General features: G+C 44.9%; 1 protein-coding gene across 3 annotated transcripts in view; it reads left to right on the top strand.

Annotated features, from left to right (window-relative positions):
- The window catches only part of LOC125457341 (complement C4-like), a 65,421-nt gene that overhangs the window by 46,069 nt on the left and 5,395 nt on the right, over positions 1-13,957 (top strand). For all 3 annotated transcript variants that reach the window (XM_048541481.2, XM_059650479.1, XM_048541479.2), the window contains 4 exons: positions 388-534; positions 4,344-4,470; positions 10,929-10,979; positions 13,563-13,659. In XM_048541481.2, the coding sequence (XP_048397438.1) occupies positions 388-534; positions 4,344-4,470; positions 10,929-10,979; positions 13,563-13,659 (422 nt within the window). The remainder of the gene's footprint in view (positions 1-387; positions 535-4,343; positions 4,471-10,928; positions 10,980-13,562; positions 13,660-13,957) is intronic.

Raw genomic sequence — 13,957 nt, 5'->3', positions numbered from 1 at the left:
GTTGCAATTATACCAGGGTCTACCAACTCCTCTGGCAGCTCATTCCGTTCACACACCACCCTCTGTGTAAAAAAACTGCCCCTTAGGTCACTTTTTAAATCCTATTCCTCTCACCTTAAACCTATGCCCTCTAGTTTTTAACTCCCCCCACTATGGGGAAAAGACCTTGTCTGCTTATCCTATCCACGCCCCTCGTAACCTCTATAAAGTCACCCCTCAGTGTATGACACTCCAGGGAAAATAGCCCCAGCCTAGTCAGCCTCTCCTTGTAGCTCAAACCCTCCAATTCAGGGAACGTCCTTGTAAATCTTCTCTGAACCCTTTCTAGTTTAGCCACAGCTTTCCTATAGGGGCCTGTTGAAGCTGACATGTTGATGTTGTTCACAGTTTCAGGTACAACCTGCCCTGTACACAGACAATGATCAACAAAGATTGCTGCTTTCAGTGTTTTCTAACCAGGTGTCTGATGTGTTTGTCCGTGCAGTGGACACACAGCTCTATGGTCCCAAAAGAGACACGAGTATGTATCATCAGGTGAGTGCTTGATGAAGTGCCTTCACAGCTGGCTGCTGAGCTGCTTATAGATAGTTGGAACTCCTCAATGCATAAATATCATGACTGCATTTATGTCTGTGTGGATTTGCTCTGGGTCTTCCAGTTTCCTCCCACAGTCCAAAGATGTGCAGTTTAGGTGGCTTGACCATGGGAAATTGCCAGTAGTGTTCAGGGATGTGTAGATTAGGAGGATGGGTCTGGGTGGGTTGCTCTGAATGTCAGTGTGGACTTGTTGGGCTGAAGGGCCTGTTTCCACACAGTAGGGATTCTATGATCTATTGATCTATGCTTCACATAGATGTGGGTTGGACACCGTATCAAACACCATACTCAAGAGGGTGATGGTGAGGAGTTCATAGCAGACAATGAGCCAATGGCAGATTTGATGAATAAATATTTTGCTTCAGTCTTCACTATAGATGATGCAAAAACATTCCAATCAATCAAGAGGTAGAAAAGAGAGGGGATGTTGATGAAGTCATAGTCATGAGGGAAACGGTACTGGGCAAAATGATGGATTTCAGAGTCTCATAAGAGGTGGCTAATACAGGAATGGTTGCACTGATGTTAATTTTTAAACTTGGGTAGACCCCAGATAGGTCCCATCAGACTGGAATGTAGGGAGATGGGAAACAGGGAACTATGGGCCAGTTAGCTTGGCCTGTGTCATGGAAAATGTGTCAGAATTGATCATGAAGAAGGCTAGAGATAGCGGTGTATTTTATGAAGCAAGAAGTAATAGGCTATCTCTTCGGAAATGTCCTGGCCCATACCTGTTCCTCAACTGATGCTGTGGAAACAAATTGACTGGTCATTGCTGCATTGCTGTATGTGGGAGCTCATTGCAGACAAATTTGCTCCCAAAACGAGGACAGTCTGAGTTACTTATTGACGTGTTGCTGAAGCCAGTGAAGAGGGGCAGAGGGTGACATTTGCTTGAACGAGTAACCACAGAACAGAAGTTGACCTCAGATTCCAATCCACAGCTGAGTAAAGTTGAGTTGCAATGAGTTTGACAGGGATGACTTGAAGCATATCTGGGTGCACGGTACACTCAGCTGTCAAAAAGACCAGAGTTTGTGGATGATGTTCACCCATGGATTCGTCTTTTTGGCATGTCTTTAGGGATGGTCAACTGAGGAGCAATCAAAGAATCCCACAAGGCATGTCTAGAACGGTCAGGCTGTATTCCACTTCTCATCGATGGCCTCAATGGCCTGAGAGCTGAGTTGCAGTCAGTGGTGGTTTTCAGGTTCCTAAACATTCCTGATCCATTGGTTGAAATTTGTAGTCACATCTGGGATGAAAAAAATATTCAGGTTGGTAGTTCTGTAGGGCTACAGAAGGTACTTGTCTGTAATTATAATCTTCCTCCTCCTTCTTTTGATACATTTAGTCAACTTGCCTGATCCAAGACTCAAAACATTGGATGTCACGTATAGTCTTTTGTGTTAGCCTTATCCTGCGGAGGTTTCTTGAGGCACGCACAGCAGCTTGACTTGGAATTTCCCGTCAGAAGCGGTGACAGCTTTTCAGTATCATTCATGTTCCTTTGCTCTTCTTTCTATCATTGGGTTTTAAGGATGAAACATGCAAACAGCAACCTTGGAAAAGACGGTGAAACATCACAGCTTCTTCCATGTTAAAATAAATGTCCCTTGGCATATACTTGCTTCCATAACTCTAGTAACCTGACCACTTATGGCACAGAAGACATTGCCATGCCTTGTCCTGAACAGCCATCACAGCAGGTGAAGTCTTTGTGGCCTGGTCTCTGTGTCAGGCACAACGTGAATGTTTGCCACTGCTTCTCAATTGATCTATCTCCTAGTCTACAGCCCCAGTTCACCCCAGCTAGCACTCAGCTTTCCTGCCTAAATAATTGCCTTTTGTTGGAGTTTAAAACATTCACGTTTGACCCACTCTCCTCCCTTTCAGCCTGGATGTAAAGTTCACTCATACTATAACTGCTGCTACATAGTATCACACAGTATCATGGTGCTGCATTGCCCATTACTGAGTCTGGTATAGTCTATTCTCTGGTTAATTCCAGAATGAGGGTGGCACGATGGCTCAGTAGTTAACACTGCAGCCTCACAGCACCAGGGACCTGGGTTTGATTCCAGCCTCAGGTAACAGTAGTCTGTGTGGAGTTTGCACATTCTCCCCATGTCCACGTGGGTTTCCTCTGGGTGCTCCGGTTTCCTTCCACAGTCCAAAGATGTGCAGGCTAGGTGGATTAGCCATGCTAAATTGCCCGTAGTGTTTAAGGGTCTGTGGGTTATATGGGGATGGGTGGGATGCTTCAAGGGGCGGTGTGGACTTGTTGGGCTGAAGGGCCTGTTTCCACACTGTAGGGAATCTAATCTAAAAAAAACATGCTGCTCTAAGGAACTCCTTGTCAAGGTCACAATGTCCAATCTGATTTTGTCGCTGATATGTTGATTAAAGTCACCATAATTATGACCATCCCTTTATCAGAATATTTCTTCTTCCATACTCTGCTCTAAGAGATCACTTCCACAAGTGACTTCTTCCTCCTGTTATTCTTCATTTCAACCCAGACCAATTCAACGTCCTGATCTCCTGAACTAAACTCACCACTAACTCTTTGTTTAGGAATATTAGCCCTCTGCCTTTACTCATCGCCCTCGCCGCTGCCCCCCTCCAGTGTTCTTGAATGTCTTACACTTCTCAGCATTTATGACATAATCCTTGTCATCATCCAGCCGTGATGGACCATATTTATTTACTTCAATGTGTGCCAGCAATTCAATTAACTTGTTATGAATGATGCACTCCTTTCTGTCTTCTTTAGTGTCATGTTTGTCATCTTCACATTGAAGGTTGTTTTCTGCTTCCTGCCATTGTTTGTTCTTCATTTTCCACCTTTGTATTGGGTTCTTCTGCCACAATTCTTGGTTAATTACTAAAACTTGATCACTTACCACTTCCTCCATCCCACCTTCACTTTAAAAGTGTATCTACTTCCCTAGTTTTGCAGCAGCAAAGAAACGTGCACAGACAGAATGTCCCAAAGTACACCAACATGGACTCTTCAGCCCCTCGTTATTGTGGACCCTGACTCTAGCAAGGGCCTCTTTGTTGCTCAGTGGGTCCAAACTCAGACAGCATCCTTGGGTTTCCACAGCCCCTTTCTGGGGAAGTGGGCCGTTTAGCCCGTCAAGTCCACAGCAACGCTCCAAAGATCATCCCACCCCATCCCATCCCTGTAACCCTGCATTCCCCACGGCTAATCCACCTAGCCTGCACATTTTTTGAATGTGGGAGGAAACCGGAGCACCCGGAGGAAACCCATGCAGACACGGGGAGAATGTGCAAACTCCACACAGACAGTCGCCCGAGGCTGGAATTGACCGCGGGTCCCTGGCGCTGTGAAGTAGCGGTGCTAACCATGGTGCTTTCCTAGACTCCTGAATCATTTACTTCTTTCCCCTGAGATATCACACAGATAACAGGTAAAAAAGACCATCACCCAGCTGACCATCCCTGGAATAATCCGGATTGAGATACGAATCATTGAAACCCCTTTTGTAGACACACTTTGTCTCAATCAAGGAACCCGGAGAGAGCTCATCTGATGTTTCCCACTTCCAACTCAGGCCCTATCAAGTAACCATTCTTTGAACAGTAAGGCTGTTTTCAATCATGCCACATTTTAACAAGTTCAATCCCTAGCCTCATACTCCTGAAATATGCTGTAAAGATTCAGGAAATCCGACTGTTTCGCCAGGCGGTTAACTTGTGTATTTTCTCTAACTGAGTAGGCCTTCTACTGGAAAGACTACTATGACTTTGGCTCATCCTATGGTGGAGGACAAAACTCTGTCAAGGTCTTCGAAGACGCTGGGCTGCGCCTAATCTCTGATCTGATGGAGTCGACAGAAATTAGCGGTAGAACCTGCTTTTGCATGTTATTTCGAATAACTGGTTTATGAATAATTGAGTACACTTCCTGAGCAGCACCTTTTTGGCCAACGTTGACACCCCCTAAAAGCGCTGCAGTCATCCTCACGGGCTCCTCACACCTCGTGCTGAAGCTGGACAGGACATTGGTTAAAGCCTCTTCTGGAGTCCTGTGCCCGGTTCTGGTCACCCAGTTACACTGGAAAGGGTTTGGAAAAGATTCACTGGGATGTTGCTGGGAATACAGGGTTTGAGTTATGAGGAGAGACTGGATAGGCTGGGACTTTTTTCACTGGAGAGTAGGAAGTCGAGGGGCGACTTTATAGAGCTTTATAGCAACATGAGGGACATAGGTAAGGTGACTGGCGGGTGTCTTTTCCCTAGGGTGGGGAATTTCAAGACTAAGGGGGGCATATTTTTAAGGTGGGAGGAGAAATATTTAAAAAGGACATGGGGGGCATTTTTTTTACCCAGAGAGTGCTTCGTGTGTGGGTAAACTGCCAGGGGAGGTGATGGATGGAGGTAAAGTTGCAACATTTAAATGACTTTAGGATAAGTACATGAATAAGAAATGTTTGGAAGGATAGGGGCCAAGCGCAGGAAGGTGGAACTAGTTTAGTTTGGGATTCTGGTCAGCATGGACTGGTTGGACCAAAGGGTCTGTTTCTAGGCTCTATGACTTTACGTGTGCCTCTAGTGGAGCGGTTTGCCAGCTGTGCTCCCTTAAGAACAACATAACGTTAAGAACAGGAAAACTCCATTTTGTCGTTTGAATCATCTCTATCCTTTGTTTAGATCATGGCTGACCTGCTCCAGCTTTTGCACCAAATCGTCCGTGTCCCTATCCTGTACAAAGCTATCCCAGTCATGAAAGCTACAGTGGTGTTTTGTAGCGCACATGCTACCACCATCTGCCAATGGCAGGCCTTCCAAATTTCTCCAGCACTTTTCCATAAGGACCATATCCTCCTCTTCATTTGGCACTCCTTATGTCTAACTTTTGTGACTTAGCTCCAATGTTAGTTAGTAAGAATTGCTCCCAGGGTAAGAAATTTCAATTATGAGGATAGATTGAAGAAGCTGGGGCAGCTCTCCTCGGAGAGAAGAGGACTGAGAGGTTTGATCGGGGATTTCGAACCTGGACAGGGCAGACAGGATGATAAAGGATTGGGAAGGAGAGGGCACAGGACAGGGTCGCTCAGTGATTGGTGCTGCTGCCTCACAGGGATTCAGGTTCGATTCCACCCTCAAGCAAATGGTTGTGTAGAGTTTGTTCGTTCTCCCCATGCCTGCATGGGATTCCTCCCACAGTCCAAAGATGAGCAGGTTATGGTGGATTGGCCATGCTGAACTGCCACAGTGTCCAGGGATATGCAGCCTAAGTGGGTTAGCCTTGGAAAATGTGGAGGTTACAGAGGTAGGGTTGGGTAGGATACTCTTCAGAGGGTCCGTGTGGACTCCTGAGCTGAATGGCCTGCTTCCACACTGTAGGGATTCCATGGCAGAGAGCACTTCACAGAGAAGAAAAAAATATGAAATGAGGGCAATTTTCCTTGTGTGGTCATTAATTAGGGTCTGAAAGTGTGATGGAGGCAGCGGGACATTGGATGGCTTTTTAAATAGAAATGATGTGCAGGGTTACAGGGAAATAAGACAGGAGAATGGTACCAAGTCAAGATGCTCATTCAGAGCAGACATTATGATCTACCTCTGTACTTTAACAACGCTGTGATTTTTAATTTGCTTTTGCTTTGATTTTTGTGCAGAGCTCCACAAATGTCACCCTTTTGTGTTCCAGTCTGGACAAGCTGTGTGCCCTGGAGCAGCCTGTTCCCTTCAGCACTGTGAAAATGAATATAGAACACAGAATAGTACAGACAGGAACAGACCCTTTGCTCCATGATGTTGTGCTGAACATAATGCCACATTAATTCCTTCTGTCTGCCCTTGGTCCATATCCCTTCATTCCTTGCATATTCATGTGCTTATCTAAAAACCCTTAAATACCGCTAAGTATCTGCTTCCACCACCAGCCCTGGCAGTGCATTTCAGACTCCTACCACTCTCTGTGTAAAAACCTTGCCCCTCACATCTCCTTCAAACTTTCCCCTTTCACCTTAAATGCATGCCTTTAGACATTTCAACTCTGGGAAAAAGATTCAACCCTATTCATACATCTCATAATTGTACAGACTCTTATCAACTCTCCCCTCAGCCTGCGCTGCTCCAGAGGAAACAACATGAATTTTTCTAGGATAATAAAATGTGAGGCTGGATGAACACAGCAGGCCAAGCAGCATCTCAGGAGCACAAAAGCTGACGTTTCGGGCCTGGACCCTTCATCAGAGAGGGGGATGGGGAGAGGGCACTGGAATAAATAGGGAGAGAGGGGGAGTCGGACCGAAGATGGAGAGTAAAGAAGATAGGTGGAGAGAGTATAGGTGGGGAGGTAGGGAGGGGATAGGTCAGTCCAGGGAAGACGGACAGGTCAAGGAGGTGGGATGAGGTTAGTAGGTAGATGAGGTACAAGAGAGTTGCAATGGGAGAGAGATTCCCTGAGGTTGGTCCGGAGGGAGGAGGGTAACTTCTTCAGGTTAGGCATCCCTGGAAGAGGCTTCGCAGTGAGGTTAAAATAGTATCAGAGATAATGGGAACTGCCAATTCTCCAGCATCTGCAGTTCCCATTATCTCTGATACTATTTTAACCTCACTGCGAAGCCTCTTCCAGGGATGCCTAACCTGAAGAAGTTACCCTCCTCCCTCCGGACCAACCTCAGGGAATCTCTCTCCCATTGCAACTCTCTTGTACCTCATCTACCTACTAACCTCATCCCACCTCCTTGACCTGTCCGTCTTCCCTGGACTGACCTATCCCCTCCCTACCTCCCCACCTATACTCTCTCCACCTATCTTCTTTACTCTCCATCTTCGGTCCGCCTCCCCTTCTCTCCCTATTTATTCCAGTTCCCTCTCCCCATCCCCCTCTCTGATGAAGGGTCCAGGCCCGAAACGTCAGCTTTTGTGCTCCTGAGATGCTGCTTGGCCTGCTGTGTTCATCCAGCCTCACATTTTATTATCTTGGAATTCTCCAGCATCTGCAGTTCCCATTATCTATGAATTTTTCTAGCCTGTCCTTGTAGCTCATACCCTCTAATCCAGGCATCATCCTGGTGAACCTTTTCTGCACCCCCTCCAAAGTCTTGAAATCCTTCCCGTAATGTGGCAACCAGAATTAAATGTAATAACCAAAGGCTTACGAAAATGCAACATGACATCCTGACTCTTATACTCAATGTCCTGACCAATAAAGGCAAGTATGCCATACACCTTCTTTACCACCCAATCCAGTTGTGTGTGCACTTTCGGGGAGCTATAGACTTAGCTCCCAAGATCCTTTTGGGCATCAATGTTGTTCAGGGTCCTGCCATTAACTGTATACTTTCCCTTAACACTTATCTCCCAAAGTAATCATGGTTAACAGTTTAGGGATGTCTAACAAGGAAACCTCAAAGGGCAGGCAGACAACATTTGCATCCCAGTTGTTAGCTATAGCTCAATGGCAGCACTGCGACCTCAAAGTCACCAAGATCCTGTCAGTGGCCAGTTCCCTCCCATATACTTTGTGCCTTTGATACATTGGTTTTTTTTTGTCTGATGGACCGGGCCACATTTGGTTGTGATCCACATAAAGCCCACCACGATACGTTAACAGAGAAACAAAGGGAAGGGCTCTGGTCCATAACAAATGCTTTCACACCAAAGGGTGATTTCAGGACCATTTCTTTTTAGTGAAGACCAGTGAAGGGGCGACACAGTGGCTCAGTGGTTAACACTGCTGCCTCACAGCCCCAGGGACCTGTCACGCGACTGTCTGCATGGAGTTTGCATATTCTCCCCGTGTCTGCACGGGTTTTCTGTCTCCATAATGCTCCAGTTCCATCCCACAGTCCAAAGATGTTGAGTGTAGGTGGATTGGCCATGGAAAATTGCCCCACAATATCCAGGGATGTGCAGGTTAGTTGGATTGGCCATGGGAAATGTGGGATAGGGTAGGGAGGGGTGGGGGTCTGGGGGGATGCTCTACAGAAGGTTTGTGTGGGCCTGATGGGCTGAATGGCCTGATTCTAAGTGTGATGGTGAATGCCTACAATGAGGTAATGAGCCATACCCCACAAAAGACCACAGGAGATGGAAAAGGCCATTCAGCCGTTTAAGCCTGCTCTACCATTCACCGTGATCATCCATTTCGGTCCCCTATTCCTACTTTCTATATCCAACTCCTTCCTGAAAATATCAATGTTTTGGTCTCAACTGCTTTCTGTGGCAGTGAATTCCACAGGCCCAACACTGTCTGGCTGAAGAAATTCCCCCTTATCTCTGTCTGAATTTGTTTTTCTATTACTCACACACTGTAATGCTCAGCCACATTTTGATTCATCGTTGGAGAGAAGCTGAAATTCAATTCAAAAATTCCTCCAGATATATTTGCTACAGTATACAGTCCATTAAACCACAACAAGTCCAAGATCAGCACATTACCGATCACACACAGCAGCTCAGGACCAAACTCAACATGGTTACAAATAATGAAAACCATGTAGAACAAAACTTAATCCTTCAAAAATTATTTCCTAGAAGAAAAATACAACATCAGTAATTAATCACTGGCATATGTTGGGCAGCCAACCAGAGGATCTTTGTCCATTAGAGAGGGGCAGTAACTGTGGATATCATGAACTACCACATCCAGTATGGGGAGAGATCCTGATTATAATTTTGATTCAGTGCCACTCTCTACGTGTCTAGGCAATTGAGCTAATGGATCCCCCACACTCCGAACCATATAATGAGGTTAACAGCGATAACTAAGTAGCCGTGTGGGTGAAATTGGACCCAGGAGGCGTATAAGAGTTTTAAGTAGATTTCACCTTGTTCTACCTCATGTTCTGTCCCATATTGAAGTCAATGGAACTGAGCATTCTAAAGCAATATGTTTGACAACGCAAGTGTTACAGGGAGACTGTGGCCTAGTGGTGTAATCACTAGGCTATTAATTCAGGAGCTTGACTAATGTTCTGGGGTTGGGGGTGTTCAAATCCTGCCATGGGAGATGTTGGAATTTAAATTCAGTAAAGGACATGGAATTAGGAGTCTAATGGCGATCGTGAAACCATTGTCAATTGTTGGGAATAACCCATCTGGTTTGCCAAATGCCCTTTAGGGATGGAAATCTGCCATTCTCACCTGGTCTGATCTACATGTGACTCCAAACCCACTGCAATGGGGTTGACTCTTAACCAATGAGGGATTGGCAATAAACCCTGGCCCAACCAGAGATGCCCACATCCCACAAGTGAATAAAACGAAGAGCTGTGCATGATGAAGGTCTGAAACAAAAAGAGAAATTGATGGGTAGATCCAGCCAGTCTGGCAGCATCTGTGGGCAGAGAAAACAGAGTTAATGCTTCAAAGTTCAGTCCAATGCATCATCTTACATCACAGGCTATAATTTAAAAATGTTCAAAGCTTTCAAGTTTCAAAGACACTAAACTTGGAAGGATTGTAAACTGAGAGGAGGACAGTGTAGAACTCCAAAAAGACATTAACAAGATGGTGCAGTGGATGGATAGTTGATAGATGAGACTCAATGCATAGAAGTGTGAGGTGATACATTTTGCTCAGAAGAACACTGAAATACAATATAAAGTGGAGAATACAATTCAAAAGGAAGTGCAGGAGCAGATGGACCTGGGTGTATGTGTGCACCAATCACTGAAGTTGGCAGGGCAGGTAGAGAGAGCTGCGCAGTGTCCTCAGCTTTATTAATAGGAGCATTGAGGAATAAGAGCAGGGAGGAGATGGCTCAATGATATTAGCGCTAGACTATTAATCCAGAGACCCAGGTAATATTCCAGTAACTTGGTTTCGAATCTTTCCAGGGCAAATGATGGAATTTGAATTCAATAAATATCTAGAACTAAGCGTCTAAATGTTGACCATGGAACCATTGTCAGGAGAAAAAACTCGAAACGTTAGCTTGCTCTCTCTCCACTGATGCTGTCTGACCTGCTGCGATCTCCAGCATTTGCTGTTTTCAGTACAGATTCCAGCACCTGCAGTAATTTGTTCCCATATGTCGCTTCAGTGAGTTTTACATTCCACAACCAGAGACTACAGTGGCCTGCTGTGTCCATCCAGCTTCACACCTTGTTATCTCGGATTCTCCAGAATCTGCAGTTCCCGTTATCTCTGACTACAGTGGAATATCTCCACTGTGGTAGAGTGGTCAGGACTGTACCTGAGCAGACAGGGAGTGGGACAGACCCAATAAATGAGCTTGTTAAACTGAACCCCACACAGTCCAACTCAGTGACCGTCCTCATACAGTTTTCAGAGCTGATTATCATGAAGAAAGTAATTATTTCAAATAATCTGCCTCATTTCAGAAACAACAAGCATTCCGTGGCAGAGAGGGCCATTAACTGTTTCCAGAAGCGGTAAGTATTTTTCATTTGAGTTTCTTCTATTTAGAATTAGGCTCCAATTTAGGGCATTGGCTTTGCCTTTTCGATGATGATTGATGGATGATGAAGGGAAGTTTTTAAAATAATCTGTAACTTTATGAAGATCAGCTCACTGAAAGTAAGAAAGGGCCTACAATGTTCCCACATACTGAATATGACAAATTTGGAGTCAGGTTGCCACTGATTGACACCTAACGCATAGCTAAGACGTAGCGTTTCTCTGATGAAGCAGGAACACATTTCGTTGTTCTGATCTGAAGCTTTGCTAACTTGTGAAAATATCTTTCTAAATTCAACATTGCTGTGCCAGAATCCTAAATCCTCCCACTGCCCCCCCCCCCCAACCCCTGATGGCTTTGAGGGTGTCCCTACACCACAAGAACTGCAGTGGATCAAGAAGGCAGCTCAAGGAGGGCAACTAGGGACGGGGAATAAATGCTGGCCCAGCTAGCAATGCCACGTCTTGTGAGAAAATTTAAAAAGTCATTGGGTTACCTTGCAAAAGGTTTAAAAATCTGTTTATCAGGCATCTTAGCCTATCATTGTTGCACGTTTTTGGATTTTTGCAAATATTTTAAAATAATTACGTGAACATGACAAGGATCTTGCAAGATTTTAAAATCCCCATTTTGTATCATTTTACACAGAAGGCTGCACTAAGATTGGAATTAACTCAGTCTAACTATTACCTGTTTAGCTCTAAATGACACACGTTAACAGGACATTTGTAATGGCATTCCCTGTGTATTCATTTTGTTCTTTATTCATTTGTGGTCTGGGCCCGGCATTAATTGCCCATCCCTAGTTGCCCCTTGAGGAGGTGGTGGTAAACTGCCTTCCTGAACCGCTGCAGTCCAAGTGCTGTACTTTGGCCCACGCTGCCTTAAGGAGGGGAAGACCCAACGATGACAGGTCAGTCACAGCTCAGTTGGAGTCACAGCGTTCGGCTCCATGAGCTGAGCATAAAAGATGACACCCCAGGCAGTACTAAGGTGCAATCCTTTGGGCAAAATATTAAAGTCAGGCCCTTTTTGGCCTCTTGGGTCAATGTAAAAGATGCCATGGTGTTATCCTGAAGAAGAGGAGGGAGTTCTCTCAATGTTTTGGTCAATTTTGCCCCTTAATCAACAACAAATATCTTATCTGATCATTGTTACGAATGTATTTGTTGGAATTCTCCTGTGTGCATTTTGACTACAGCATTTTCTAACCATATCATCCACCATGAAAGTTTTCCCTGGGGCTTCTCCCTCTGGTTTCAGTTGGATAATTCCTGTAGGCATGTTTAACCCCTGCCTGACAAACTAAACTTTAAAACTGATCTCCAAATCACATTTTGCAGGATGAATGATTGAGGCAGTGTTTTCTCTGCTTAAGATCCAGTCCCTTGCAACCACTGTCCTCTTACTTTCCCCCTTGATTAACTAAATCAAGACTAAAACTGCAATGACCCCTCCATCTGTGAGATTTCTGCGTTTATATGGAAGCCTGCACCCTGATCTCAAAATGGCTTCCCCTGCTCTCCTCTCCATAGCAACAGTAGCCAAATATCCAATTGGCAATGTTATTAGCTATCTCTAACTGCCACTGCTTTCCATCTTAGAATCAAAGGAAAGGGATAGCTTAACCTAATAGTGTCACTACCTTTCTGGATTTTTGGAGAATTAGGGTCTCCTTGTTCTGAATGGGGAAACATTATTCACAATCAGCACCTCTGTTCAAATATTCAATGTGACTCTTCTTTTTAATTCCATAACAAATGACCCAGTTTAACTCTCAGACAGGCTCCACAACGGTCACTGAAATCATGATGAAAGTTCCGAACCGTGATAATCTTATAAACCAAATAATGCCAGTCCTAAAACATAACAGCGGTATAAACCTCACACAGCATACCTCTGGGAAAAAAATAACCCCTGGACAGATCCAAATGCAGAGGCCCCAGTCTGTGAGCAAACTCAACCTCAGTGCAGAACAGACAGGGGTTGCGAGGCCTGAAAAGCCAGTGATTCCACCCATCTCTCTAGCACTGCTTTGAAAGGTAATAATTGCACTCAAATCCGAAGGGTCTAGGCCTGAAACACCAGCTTTCCTGCTCCTCTGCTGCTGCTTGGCCTGCTGTGTTCATCCAGCGCCACACTGCGTTATCCACAAATCAGAACTTGGCTTCACATCAGCTGCTGATACTGGTCTCTACGCTGAGCTCTCAACCTTTGGAATAGGAGAATCCATCAATGTTTTAACAATTCTATCATTGCTTTTAATGTGTCAGCTGTCATAATAGGGGTAAAGTACAAAGCTTTGTAACGGTGCTAAGTAAATGCAAATTTAATGAGATTGCAAAATAGGCAACTTGTTACAAATTGAAATCCCAAGATTTCGGAAGTGTTTTTATATATATAAAATGCCACAGGAAGAACTGATTCTCAGCTCACATACAAATGAGATAGAACAGTTAGGTGCTGGTGTTTGACTCAGACAAGCTCAATGGGCTGAAGGGCCTTTTACTGTGCTGTAGATCCCTGTGATTTTATTATACTCTCTCCCTGTGACCAGGTATTGAGACCGCCGAAACGCACAACATTGTACATCCTACGTATGAGCACACTTGGATGTGGCAGATAGAGAACGCGTCTGGACAGAAAACATACAGGTATTGTGGAATGGAGCTGCTCACTGTATTGGTTAGGGAGAGTCATAACTCTGAAGAAGGTGCCTGGTTGATAAACAGACAGAAGTCCCTTTGACAATGGAGAGAGTTACAGGGAGGAATATACTTTCTCCCGCACTGATGTACTGTATTGGGAATACCATTAGTCTAGTGGTTCGGGTGAATTTCCTGATGACGTGTTCGAATACCCCCACAGCGGCTGGTGAAATTCAAATTCAGTTTATAAAATCTGGAATGTAACAGGTCATTGTGACCGTAGAGTTACCAGTAGTTGCTGTAA

This window comes from Stegostoma tigrinum, chromosome 12 (genome assembly GCF_030684315.1).
Source record: "Stegostoma tigrinum isolate sSteTig4 chromosome 12, sSteTig4.hap1, whole genome shotgun sequence".
NCBI classification, from domain to species: Eukaryota; Metazoa; Chordata; class Chondrichthyes; order Orectolobiformes; family Stegostomatidae; genus Stegostoma; species Stegostoma tigrinum.
The sequence above is the reverse complement of the archived record's forward strand: the minus strand, read 5'-3'. Positions and strand labels throughout refer to the sequence as shown.